Source organism: Oncorhynchus nerka, linkage group LG12 (genome assembly GCF_034236695.1).
Source record: "Oncorhynchus nerka isolate Pitt River linkage group LG12, Oner_Uvic_2.0, whole genome shotgun sequence".
Taxonomy (NCBI): domain Eukaryota; kingdom Metazoa; phylum Chordata; class Actinopteri; order Salmoniformes; family Salmonidae; genus Oncorhynchus; species Oncorhynchus nerka.
Genome location: NC_088407.1, coordinates 20,392,397 through 20,406,499, shown reverse-complemented (window position 1 = coordinate 20,406,499; position 14,103 = coordinate 20,392,397). Strand labels below are relative to the sequence as shown.

Here is a 14,103-nt window from a genome sequence, read left to right as displayed (position 1 = left end):
AGGTTGGGAGGAGCGGTGAGCAGGACGACCGTGCAGGTTGGGAGGAGCGGTGAGCAGGACGATCGAGCAGGTTGGGAGGAGCGGTGAGCAGGATGACCGAGCAGGTTGGGAGGAGCGGTGAGCAGGACGATCAGGCAGGTTGGGAGGAGCGGTGAGCAGGACGATCTAGCAGGTTGGGAGGAGAGGTGAGCAGGACGATCGAGCAGTTGGCGGCCGCCAACTGGAGGAAGAGGATGGAGGTGATGCAACGCTGTTGCAGGCAGAACAGGATGGTCCACACCACTAGGAGGTTCCCATGGAGACCCATGGCCATAGCAACCAGAAGAATGGAGATGCCAATAGAATAAGGAAGAGATGGGGATGGGTTTGAAGTGGATTAATTGGCGGAGAAGTAGGTGATGGTGAGAGAGAGAGAGAAAGACAGAGACAGGAAAGGGGAGACAGAAAGGAAGGGGACAGACAGACAGACAGACAGACAGACAGACAGACAGACAGACAGACAGACAGACAGACAGACAGACAGACAGACAGACAGACAGACAGACAGACAGACAGACAGACAGACAGACAGACAGACGAAAGAGGAGACAGAGACAGATGGAGAGAGACAGTAAATGGGAGACAGACAGACAGACAGACAGACAGACAGACAGACAGACAGACAGACAGACAGACAGACAGACAGACAGACAGACAGACAACAGACAGACAGACAGACAGACAGACAGACAGACAGACAGACAGACAGACAGACAGACAGACAGACAGACAGACAGACAGACAGACAGACAGACAGACAGACAGACAGAGAGGTAATCGTCAAGTGATTATGAAATGACTTGTCGTTGAGTGGGGGGGAAGTTGCTTGAGACATGATGTTGAGACACATAACTGCCCTTTACAACACACTTGTCGACTCGCCCTCACGGAAAATCACATGGACATTTACCCAACACATCAGAGACAAAAACATTTTTTGCCATTCGAAAACACAAGAAATCATTCATAAAAATAACAAAATACCTCATCTCTTCAGCGTCCCATTAATGTGTATTAGTCGGCCTATTTGGCGTCGTCATCATGTTGTTACCTGTATTCTCACAGTTCCACTGTAACACACACTCAGAGCTAACTGGCCACTGCTTCAACTGATCTGAGGAGTAACTGTAAGGGAGGCGGAACTGGTGGCAGTGAGGTCAGATGCAGGAGAGCAGAGAAAGGTAATAGCCAGAGCAGTTTAATTACAAAACCCACAGCAATACAAAAATAAACCTACATGGGTACAAAACCAGACGCGCACCAGTAACATAGCGTACAATTGAGGCTGTTCTGAGGACAAAAGGGGGTGGGGGGAGGCAACTCAATATTAGGAAGGTGTTCCTAATGTTTGGTATACCCAATGTAGTAAACATCATATAGTGGATTTGTAAAAACTGTGATGTCTGATCACAACCAAACACATTCATTTCTCAAAGCTATCATGTGAGGGCTGGAGGTTATCTACGATTCAGCTCACACGGAAAAATGGAACGGATTGTCAGAAAGATTACAGTGATGCAGAATTTTTTTTGCCACCATTAAGCTATTTGTGGACTTAACATGGGCTTATGTACAAAAAGGTTGACTTAAGTCCATGTTTTATTGAATTAAGTACATGCTAAGTGTACTTATCTCTACTTATCTCTAGTACTTATCTCTAATCAGGCCCAAAGAGAGCAAGCAGTAAGGCAGACAAACAGACTAGACAGACTTGGGTGAATGCAGTCATATATAGAGAGAGTTAGGGTGAATGCAGTCATATATGAAGAGAGTTAGGGTGGACGCAGTCATATATGAAGAGAGTTAGGGTGAATGCAGTCATATATAGAGAGAGTTAGGGTGAATGCAGTCATATATGAAGAGAGTTAGGGTGGACGCAGTCATATATGAAGAGAGTTAGGGTGAATGCAGTAATATATAGAGAGAGTTATGGTGGACGCAGTCATATATGGAGAGAGTTATGGTGGATGCAGTCATATATAGAGAGAGTTATGGTGGATGCAGTAATATATAGAGAGAGTTATGATGGATGCAGTAATATATAGAGAGAGTTATGGTGGATGCAGTCATATATAGAGAGAGTTATGATGGATGCAGTCATATATAGAGAGAGTTATGGTGGATGCAGTAATATATAGAGAGAGTTATGGTGGATGCAGTAATATATAGAGAGAGTTATGGTGGATGCAGTCATATATAGAGAGAGTTATGGTGGCTGCAGTAATATATAGAGAGAGTTAGGGTGGACGCAGTAATATATAGAGAGAGTTATGGTGGATGCAGTCATATATAGAGAGAGTTATGGTGGATGCAATAATATATAGAGAGAGTTATGGTGGATGCAGTAATAAATAAAGAGAGTTTGGGTGGATGCAGTAATATATAGAGAGTTTGGGTGGATGTGTAGGAAGTACACAGTCAAATGTGATGATCACAGACTTCCTTCCTGACTTGTGGTGATAGCATGTATTTAGTGTTTTCAGACTGACAGAAGGGGAACAAGAAAGAGGAGAGAAAAAGGAGTCCAGTGTAGACGGCCGGACGGACAAGAGGTCAGTCAGACAGGCGGACAGACATACAGTCAGATAAACAGACAGACAGGCAGTAAGACAGTCAGACAGGCGGACAGACACTTCTTGTGGATTTGAGAAGATCCAGGTTAAAAGGAGAATTAATCCATCTCATAAAGGTCAGTGATGTATCAAGCTTTTTTGAAGTGATACTGGCATTGTATACACTGGTTGGAATGAAATGTTTTGGAGAGGATGTGTGCTCTACTGTCCCTTGTCTGTAAATATATTTTATTTTTATTTTTTAATTAACTAGGCAAGTCAGTTAAGAACAAATTCTTATTTTCAATGACGGCCTAGGAACAGTGGGTTAACTGCCTGTTCAGGGGCAGAATGACAGATTGGTACCTTGTCAGCTCGGGGATTTGAACTTGCAACCTTCCAGTTACTAGCCCAACGCTCTAACTACTAGGCTACCCTGCCGTGTGTGTGTGTATGACTGTATTTGATCATGTGTACGTGTTTGTGTGTGTGTGTGTGTGTGTGTGTGTGAGGGGGGTACATTATGACTTTGCTTGTCCAAGATAAGTACATGATCTTTGCATGTCTATTAGTGCCTAATGGAATTACAGCTACAGGGACCCAGTTGGCCTTTCTATCTTCTGCCCCCTTCCTTCTAAGGAGTTTTCCTCCACCAAAGCTTCTGCTTGGTCTTTGGGGTCTAGGCCAGGTTACCCATAAAGCACTTGTGAAAACTGGATGTTGATGTAAAAAGGGATTGATGAATACATTTCATTGAATGATAGATTCTCTTCTCAGCGATTATGTGATATCCTCATCTCATACTGTGTGTCTCTCATCTCTCTGTGTGCTTCCCATTGTTATATCTCATCCGGTGTGTTCTAATTATATTTCTATCCTATCCTACAGTGGATTATCCCAAAAGTCCAGAAAATGGCGTCAGACCTCTCCATCTCCATCTCCGCTCCCCCCCTGCTCCCCTTCACCCCTTCTCTTGTCTCCTCCTCCCCTCCTCTCTCCATCTCACACCAGATCGGTATCTCCATTCTGGTCCTGGCCTTTGTCTTTGGTTTCCCAGGCAACCTGTTCGTGGTGTGGTCGGTGCTGTGCCGCGTGAGGCATCGCTCTGTCACGTGCCTGCTCGTCTTAAACCTCGCCGCGGCCGACGCCCTGGTGCTGCTAAGTGCCCCGCTCTTCCTGCACTTCCTGGCAGGCAGGCGAGGCTGGGAGTTCGGGGCGGTGGCCTGTAAGACGGTACACTACCTGTGCTGCGTCAACATGAATGTCTCCATCTACCTGATCTGCTTGATGAGCATGGATCGCTGGCTGGCCGTGGTGAGGCCCTTCCTGTCACAGAGGATGAGGACCAAGAAAACCCTGATGGCTGTTCTGCTGGGTATCTGGGTGCTGGCATTCCTCTTAGCCCTACCCATGCCCTTCTATCGCAGGTGGGGCTGTGTGTGTGTGTGTGTGTGTGTGTGTGTGTGTGTGTGTGTGTGTGTGTGTGTGTGTGTGTGTGTGTGTGTGTGTGTGTGTGATTTACACTGATTGAAGTGGGTTTGGAAGGGGTAGGTGTTGGAGAGAGCAGGTGTTCTTAGTGTTTGTATACTCAGTGTATGGTATATGGTATATATAAGTATATTACAAAGTATAATACGTCTGTGTGCTGTCTATTCTGCAAAAGAAGAACTGAAATAGAGTCCAAACGTTTACAGGATGTTGATGCCATTATTAGCTGTCCTCCCCTCAGCAGCCTCCACTGATAAGTGTATCTGTGTGAATTTGTTCTCTGACCACCATGGATCTGTGACTGGTGTGGTTACAGAGAGAGAGAGAGAGAGAGAGAGAGAGAGAGAGAGAGGCGAGAAAGAGAGAGAGGCGAGAAAGAGAGAGAGAGAGAGAGAGAGGGAGAGGGAGCCTTGCCCAACAGTCTGTATTGTTGTGTCTGTATGAATACCTGTGTACATGTTCATGAGAGTGATTTAAACAAGCCTGATCTGTAAATGTCAAAAGATTTTCTAAACAACTATGTCATTATCGAATACAAATCCTAAACTTTTCTGCGTTAATCTGTTTCAATGGTTGTGTTCCAGGTCATTTTTTTTGTGGTTCCTGTAAAACACTTTCTATTATAACCTGCCCAGCACAAGTACAATGAATAAGACCTGGAACGCTCCCATTGTCTCAATCAAACAATCCCTCTATTCTCTCTCTCTCTCTCTCTCTCTCTCTCTCTCTCTCTCTCTCTCTCTCTCTCTCTCTCTCTCTCTCTAATACAATAATATGTAGAATAATAATAATAATGATAACATGTATAATAATATGAATAATAATAATGGGTAGAATAATAGGTGTAATAATAACAATAGTAATTGGTAGAATCTCCCTCCCTCCCTCCCCTCCCTCTCCCTCCCTCCCTCCCTCCCTCCCTCCCTCCCTCCCTCCCTCCCTCCCTCCCTCCCTCCACTCCCTCCCTCCCTCTCCCTCCCTCCCTCCCTCCCTCACTCCCTCCCTCCCTCACTCCCTCCCTCCATCCCTCCCCAGTAACCTGAAGCCCTTCCTTCACAAGAACATCTCCATGAGCATCTGCATGCCGCACCACTGGGGAAGTGTGGGTCACCAGGTGTTCCAGTACCTATTCGAGACCGTCCTGGGCTTCTTCCTCCCCTTCACCTTCATCATCGTCTGCTACACCTCCGTCATCTGCCGGCTACGCAGCGCCATGTTCCAGCGCAAGGGACGAGGAAACCGTCTCATCCTCCTCATCATCGGCGCCTTCGCTCTCTTCTGGCTGCCCTACCACCTGGTCAACATCTTACAGGTACGTCAGTTCCTCTCTGTATTTGAAAGGTGCTATGTGTTATGTAGCAGTTCATTGTGTCATACAGGTAGACTAATACTAATACAATAATACGTAGAATAATAGGATTAATAATAATGGGTAGAATAATAGAATTAATAATAATGGGTAGAATAATAGAATTAATAATAATGGGTAGAATAATAGATGTAATAACAATAACAGGTAGAATACTAGATATAATAATAATAATAGGTAGAATAATAATAATCCGTAGAATTAGAATAATGGGTAGAATAATATAATTAATAATAATGGGTAGAATAATAGAATTAATAATAATGGGTAGAATAATATAATTAATAATAATGGGTAGAATAATATAATTAATAATAATGGGTAGAATAATAGAATTAATAATAATGGGTAGAATAATAGAATTAATAATAATGGGTAGAATAATAGAATTAATAATAATGGGTAGAATAATAGATGTAATAACAATAACAGGTAGAATACTAGATATAATAATAATAATAGGTAGAATAATAATAATGCGTAGAATTAGAATAATGGGTAGAATAATATAATTAATAATAATGGGTAGAATAATATAATTAATAATAATGGGTAGAATAATAGAATTAATAATAATGGGTAGAATAATAGAATTAATAATAATGGGTAGAATAATAGAATTAATAATAATGGGTAGAATAATAGATGTAATAACAATAACAGGTAGAATACTAGATATAATAATAATAATAGGTAGAATAATAATAATGCGTAGAATTAGAATAATGGGTAGAATAATAGAATTAATAATAATGGGTAGAATAATAGAATTAATAATAATGGGTAGAATAATAGAATTAATAATAATGGGTAGAATAATAATAATGCGTAGAATTAGAATAATGGGTAGAATAATAATAATGCGTAGAATTAGAATAATGGGTAGAATAATAATAATGCGTAGAATTAGAATAATGGGTAGAATAATAATAATGCGTAGAATTAGAATAATGGGTAGAATAATAGAATTAATAATAATAGGTAGAATAATAATAATGCGTAGAATTAGAATAATGGGTAGAATAATATAATTAATAATAATGGGTAGAATAATAGAATTAATAATAATGGGTAGAATAATAGAATTAATAATAATGGGTAGAATAATATAATTAATAATAATGGGTAGAATAATAGAATTAATAATAATGGGTAGAATAATAGATGTAATAACAATAACAGGTAGAATACTAGATATAATAATAATAATAGGTAGAATAATAATAGTAATAGGTAGAATGATAGGTAGAATCCCTATCAGTCATTTTTTCCTCCTCCTCTCTCTCTCTCTCTCTCTCTCCCTCTCTCTCTCTCTCTCTCTCTCTCTCTCTCTCTCTCTCTCTCTCTCTCTCTCTCTCCCCCCCTCTCCTCCCTTCTCTCTCTCACAGGTGATTGGTCTGCTGGGTAGCAACGCCACTCTCTCCAAGGCTGCTGCAGTGGCCCGTCCCAACGTCACAGCGTTCGCCTTCCTGAGCAGCAGTGTGAACCCTGTGCTGTACGTGTTCGCCGGCAGCTCCCACATCCGCCAGGCCGGCCTCAGCTTCATGGCCAAGCTGTTCGAGGGCACCAACTCCGAGGGAGGTACCTCCGCCTCCTTCTCCCGCAGCACGAGGTCCAGCCGGAGTGGTTCCACAGCCCCGGACGAGAGCTCCGCTCTGCGCTCGCTGACACTCAAGCTGGGGTGGTTGGGGAAGGAAAAGGATGGGGGTGGGGATAGTGGAGTGGAGCTGCGTGGAGTTGAGGTCAAGGTTAACTCCAAGCAGGAGCTCAAGACTTTGACATCCAGTGATCAGTCAGAGTAGTGTTTTTTTTAAACTTTTTGCGGCCTACTGTATTACTCCTAGATTATTATTCGTATTGAATGTATTTCATGAACAGATTTGTGATATATGTACTTCATAGCAAGTGTGTCTGTGAGGCTGCCTTCATGCAATTTCTGAATTAAAATATTATACCATTAGTTAATAAAGTTTTCACATGTTGACAAATCGAGTCAGATTAGCGATTAGAGGGGAAGGAACGGTTCTAGACTCTGACATGCGAGGTCTAGCCAAATGACGTCAGTCACTAGAGCGGTGTTTGGAGACTCACATTTCCATGATGACCTCACTAATGCAATTGTGGTTAACTATTAGAAAATGTTCCGGGTAGGTGATGCAATGGAGACCAGTAGCCGATTTTAGTTGCACCATTATTCAGATTTGTGATATATGTGCTTCATAGGAAGTGTGTCTGTGAGGCTGCCTTCATGCAATTTCTGAATTAAAATATTACACCATTAGTTAATAAAGTTTTCACATGTTGACAAATCGAGTCAGATTAGCGATTTCTTCAAGGAAGAGGGGAAGGAACGGTTCTAGACTCTGACATGCGAGGTCTAGCCAAATGACGTCAGTGACTGGAACGGTGTTTGGAAACTCACATTTCCATGATGACCTCACTAATGCAATTGTGGTTAACTATTAGAAAATGTTCCGGGTAGCCGGTTTAAGTTGCACCATTTTTCCAACACTTTAAACACACACAAAGCATTACATTCAGTGACTTCTAGTTAACCTAACAGAGCCAAAGACAAACAACAATTTGGTGGAATTGGATAACTTTTTGTTATCAACAGTGTCATACAACGAGCAGTAAAAAAAACCACATACTGTAGTAAGATAATGAAACAGATTTGATCTTATGCCTCTGTCGACACGCTAACGATATCTGTGTGCTAGAGTTCGTGGCCCTAACTGCAAGGCAAGACCACCCGTACCACAGGAGAATGAGAATTATTCTTGACAAGGCAAAACATTACCATGTAGTTTACCAATAAAATGGTGTGGTGATGGATATACTCGGTACACATTTCCCGAAAGAAAGAAATGATCTCACTCCAATACATTTTTATAGAAAGTTAGCAAATATAGATAGGATTTTACTACCATGGAAAGGACAATGTCTATTTGAGGAAAAATCACCTTGATTAACTCTTGGTCACATTCCAGTTGACCTATTTACTTATGGTCTTGCCTACATCTAGTGACGTTTTTTAAATGATATTGTCACGTCGTGTATGTAGGTGGCAGGGAAGTCAAGCACAGGAGAATTCAACTTGGTATAGTTGGAGTATTTGAACTTCTTATGGCTGCAATCCCGCGATTTGACAACCGCCAGTCAAAGTGTAGGGCACCATTTTCAAAACATAAAAAATCTCATAATTAACATTCCTCAAACATACATGTATCTCATACCATTTTATGTGAAATATGTTTTGTTTTCTGAATTTTTATAATGATTATTTCTGTATTTGAATTTGGCGCTCTGCAATCTCACTGGATGTTGGCCAGGTGCGACGCTAGCGTCCCACATACCCTAGAGAGGTTAAAACTGTTAACAATGGGATCAATGTAGCCAGTATGCTCTAGAATGTATTGTAGTTACCCCAGAAAATCTTAGGTTTTATTACATACAGTCGGGAGGAACTATTGGATATAAGAGCAACGTCAACTCACAAACATTATGACCAGGAATATGACTTTCCCGAAGCGGATCCTCTGTTTGTTCCACCACCCAGGACAATGGATCGGATCCCAGCCGGCGACCCAAAACAATGGCGCCGCAGAAGGGGCATACGGAGTGGTCTTCTGGTCAGGCTCCGTAGACGGGCACATCGCGCACCGCTCCCGAGCATACTATTCGCCAATGTCCAGTCTCTTGACAACAAGGTAGACAAAATCTGAGCAAGGATAGCATTCCAGAGAGACATCAGAGACTGTAACATTCTTTGTTTCACGGAAACATGGCTCACCCGAGACACTCTATCTGAGTCGGTACAGCCACCTGGTTTCTTCACGCATCGCGCCGACAGAAACAAGCATCTCTCTGGTAAGAAGAAGGGCGGGGGGGTATGCCTTATGATTAACGAGACGCGGTGGGATGACATCAACATACGGGAACTCAAGTCCTTTTGTTCACCTGACTTAGAATTCCTCACAATCAAATGCCGACCGCATTATCTACCAAGAGAATTCTCTTCGATCATAATCACAGTCGTGTATATTCCCCCACAAGTAGACACATCGACGGCCCTGAATGAACTTCATTGGACTCTATGTAAACTGGAAACATATCCTGAGGCTGCATTTATTGTAGCTGGAGATTTAAAAAAGGCTAATCTGAAAACCAGGCTCCCCAAATTCTATCAGCATATCCATTGTGCTACCAGGGCTGGCAAAACCCTAGATCACTGTTATTCTAACTTCCGCGATGAATATAAGGCCCTCCCCTGCCCTCCCTTCGGAAAAGCTGACCACGACTCAATTTTGTTGCTCCTAGCCTATAGACAGAAACTAAAACAGGAAGCACCCGTGCTCAGGTCTGTTCAACGCTGGTCCTACCAATCGGATTCCACGCATCAAGATTGCTTCGATCACGTGGACTGGGATATGTTCCGCATAACGTTGAACAACAACATTGATGAATACGCTGATTCGGTGAGCAAGTTTATTAACAAGTGCATCGGTGATGTTGAACCCACAGCGTCTATTAAAACATTCCCCAACCAGAAACCGTGTATTGGTGGCAGCATTCGTGCAAAACAGAAAGCGCGAACCACTGCTTTTAACTTCTTGACGCACCCATCTCGTTAGTGGCTTCATTTTCATCAACCAGTGAATAGCAGCGCGCCAAATTCAAATTAAATTACTAAACATATTTAATTTTCATGAAATCACATGTGCAATATAGCAAAACACAGCTTAGTTTGTTGTTAATCCACCTGGCGCATCAGGTTTCAATATAGCTTTTCAGCGAAAGCATAACACGGGTTTATGTAAGAACATTTCTCTCAGTAGACAAAATATTACAAACACCTAGCAGCCAAGTAGATTGGTCACGAAAGTCAGAAAAGCAATAGATTAAATCGCTTACCTTTGATGATCTTCGGATGTTTTCACTCACGAGACTCCCAGTTACACAATAAATGTTCCTTTTGTTCCATAAAGATTATTTTTATATCCAAAATACCTCCATTTGTTTGGCGCGTTACAGTATGTTCAGAAATCCACAGGCTCGAGCGGTCACGACATCGCAGATACATCCAAATAGTATCTGTAATGTCCACAGAAACATGTCAAACGTTTTTTATAATCAATCCCCAGGTTGTTTTAAAAATATATAATCGATAATATATCAACCGGGACTGTCACTTTTTCAATAGGAGAGGGAGAGACAATGGCTGCCCCACTGTTGCACAAGCAAAACTCATGCAAACACCCAGCTATCCACTACGCAATGTTATCTTTCTCGCTCATTTTTCAAAATAAAAGCTGGAAACAATGTCTAAAGACTGTTGACACCTTGAGGAAGCGATAGGAAAAGGAATCTGGTTGATATGCCTTTAAAAGGAGCGAAGGCAGGCTATGGAACATGGAGCTTTCAAAATAGAAGCCACTTCCTGATTTGATTTTCCTCTGGTTTTCGCCTGCAATATCAGTTCGGTTATACTCACAGACAATAGTTTGACCGTTTTGGAAACTTTAGAGTGTTTTCTATCCTAATCTGATAATTATATGCATATTCTCGTTTCTGGGCCTGAGAAATAGGCAGTTTCAAATGGGTACGTTTTTTAGCCAAAAACAACAATCCTGGCCCCTACACTCAAGAAGTTAAACAGGGCAAGGTGACCGGAAACATGACCGAATACAAACAGTGTAGCTATTCCCTCCGCAAGGCAATCAAACAAGCTAAGCGTCAGTATAGAGACAAAGTGGAGTCGCAATTCAACGGCTCAGACACGAGAGGTATGTGGCAGGGTCTACAGTCAATCACGGACTACAAAAGAAAAACCAGCTCGTCGCGGACCAGGATGCCTTGCTCCCAGACAGACTAAACAACTTTTTTGCTTGCTTTGAGGACAATACAGTGCCACTGACACGGCCCGCAACCAAATCCTGCGGGCTCTCCTTCACTGTAGCCAACGTGAGTAAAACATTTAAACGTGTTAACCCTCACAAGGCTGTAGGCCCAGCGTCCTCGGAGCATGCGCAGACCAGCTGGCTGGTGTGTTTACAGACATATTCGATCAATCCTTATCCCAGTCTGCTGTTCCCACATGCATCAAGAGGGCCACCATTGTTCCTGTTCCCAAGAAAGCTAAGGTAACTGAGCTAAATGACTATCGCCCTGTAGCACTCACTTCCGTCATCATGAAGTGCTTTGAGAGACTAGTCAAGGACCATATCACCTCCACCCTACCTGACACCCTAGACCCACTCCAATTTGCTTACCGCCCCAATAAGTCCACAGATGACGCATCGCCATCACACTGCACAATTACAATCAATTACAGCTCCGCATTTAACACCATAGTACCCTCCAAACTCGTCATCAAGCTCGGACCCTGGGTCTCGACCCCGCCCTGTGCAACTGGGTACTGGACTTCCTGACGGGCCGCCCCCAGGTGGTGAGGGTAGGTAACAACATCTCCACCCCGCTGATCCTCCCCACAAGGGTGCGTTCTGAGCTCTCTCCTGTACTCCCTGTTCACCCACGACTGCGTGGCCATGCATGCCTCTAACTCAATCATCAAGTTTGCAGACGACACTACAGTGGTAGGCTTGATTACCAACAACGACGAGACAGCCTACGGGGAGGAGGTGAGGGCCCTTGGAGTGTGGTGTCAGGAAAATAACATCACACTCAACGTCTACAAAACAAAGGAGATGATTGTGGACTTCAGGAAACAGCAGAGGGAGCACCCCCCTATCCACATCGATGGGACAGTAGTGGAGAGGGTAGTAAGTTTCAAGTTCCTCGGCATACACATCACAGACAAACTGAATTGGTCCACCAACATAGACAGTGTGGTGAAGAAGGCGCAGCAGCGCCTCTTCAACATCAGGAGGCTGAAGAAATTCAGCCTGTCACCAAAAGCACTCACAAACTTCTACAGATTAACATTCGAGAGCATCCTGTCGGGCTGTATCACCGCCTGGTACGGCAACTGCTCCACCCACAACCGTAAGGCTCTCCAGAGGGTAGTGAGGTCTGCACAAGGCATCACGGGGGCAAACTACCTGCCCTCCAGGACACCTACACCACCCGATGTCACAGGAAGGCCATAAAGATCATCAAGGACAACAACCACCCGAGCCACTGCCTGTTCACCCCGCTATCATCCAGAAGGCGAGGTCAGTACAGGTGCATCAAAGCAGGGACCGAGAGACTGAAAAACAGCTTCTATCTCAAGGCCATCAGGCTGTTAAACAGCCACCCCTAACATTGAGTCGCTGCTGCCAACATACTGACTCAACTCCAGCCACTTTAATAATGGAAATTGATGGAAAAAAATGTATCACTATCTCCTTTAAACAATGCCACTTAATATAATTTTCACATACCCTACATTACTCATCTCATATGTATATGTATATACTGTACTCTATATAATCTACTGCATCTTGCCATCTTTATGTAATACATGTATCACTAGCCACTTTAAACTGTGCCACTTTATGTTTATATACCCTACATTACTCATCTCATATGTATATACTGTACTCTATACCATCTACTGCATCTTGCCTATGCCGTTCTGTACCATCACTCATTCATATATCTTTATGTACATATTCTTTATCCCTTTACACTTGTGTGTATAAGGTAGTAGTTGTGGAATTATTAGGTTAGATTACTCGTTGGTTATTACTGCATTGTCGGAACTAGAAGCACAGGTTTATGCAGAGTGTAAGCATCCTGCTCTGCTAGCCATTCATTCACTTGAGCAGCGCCTAACCTGCTACCTGGTTCTACAGCTATAGCTCTCTGGAATCGCTCCTTACCCCCATAAGACCCTGGGTTATAGGGGGTATAATAAATGTTTTTCAACATCTGCTCTGCCATCCTTCTTGCCTGTCTGATGTACAATTACATTAATGAGCCCCGTTCAAATAACGAGAATATTTCATTTTAATTTTGCATTTTTATTTTTGCAAACATGAAGTATTATGTATACAGACACTTCAGGATATTAGTACCCATTTTTTCAATGATCCATGCATGCAACACCTTGTATACTTGGTTTACATTTACAGGCTTGTATCGCTGAATTTTTAAAACGCATACATCCGTTATATAAGTATATAAACAACAAATATGATACATGTTACAATTAAACGGTGTTTCAAACAAATAAACTAAAATCTTAGACAAGGATGTTTCTAGTTCTTCAGAATCATCCACAAGACGGGATACCAGTTGTGTCCATTGATTGTAGAGTCTTACATGTCTTACATGACTCATGATTTGCTCCATTTTTAGCACACTCTCTGCATTAGCCCATGTATTGTGTGGTGTGTAGAACGATACATTGTTCACTTTATTTTCAATAGTTTTCTGCATAACATTTGTAAATTCTCTCACAAGAAAACATGTATTTATTCTCTCTAACACCGTATGCAAATAGTTACCCATTGCTTTATATCGAAATAAAAATATATATTGTTTCTCGTTCTCTTGGGGTTTATTGAGCCAGAACGTCACCACATCAGCCACCAAAAGCTTCCTTGTATTTGTTGTCGTCCACCAGTGTGTGCCGGATTTCTTTGAGTTTCTCGTGGATGTAGATCATCTCCTTCAGTTCCTGTAGGAAAGCCTTGGTTACACCATAAA

At 42.6% G+C, this 14,103-nt stretch overlaps 1 protein-coding gene across 1 annotated transcript; it reads left to right on the top strand.

Annotated features, from left to right (window-relative positions):
- The first annotated feature begins 2,522 nt into the window (after positions 1 to 2,522).
- Positions 2,523 to 7,757, top strand: LOC115137928 (leukotriene B4 receptor 1-like). Its single transcript, XM_029674235.1, has 4 exons — positions 2,523 to 2,728; positions 3,480 to 4,018; positions 5,115 to 5,391; positions 6,837 to 7,757. Exons 2-4 carry the CDS (start codon positions 3,504 to 3,506, stop codon positions 7,248 to 7,250), a joined length of 1,206 nt encoding a protein of 401 aa, XP_029530095.1. The 5' UTR covers positions 2,523 to 2,728; positions 3,480 to 3,503; the 3' UTR covers positions 7,251 to 7,757.
- The last annotated feature ends 6,346 nt before the right edge of the window (positions 7,758 to 14,103 follow it).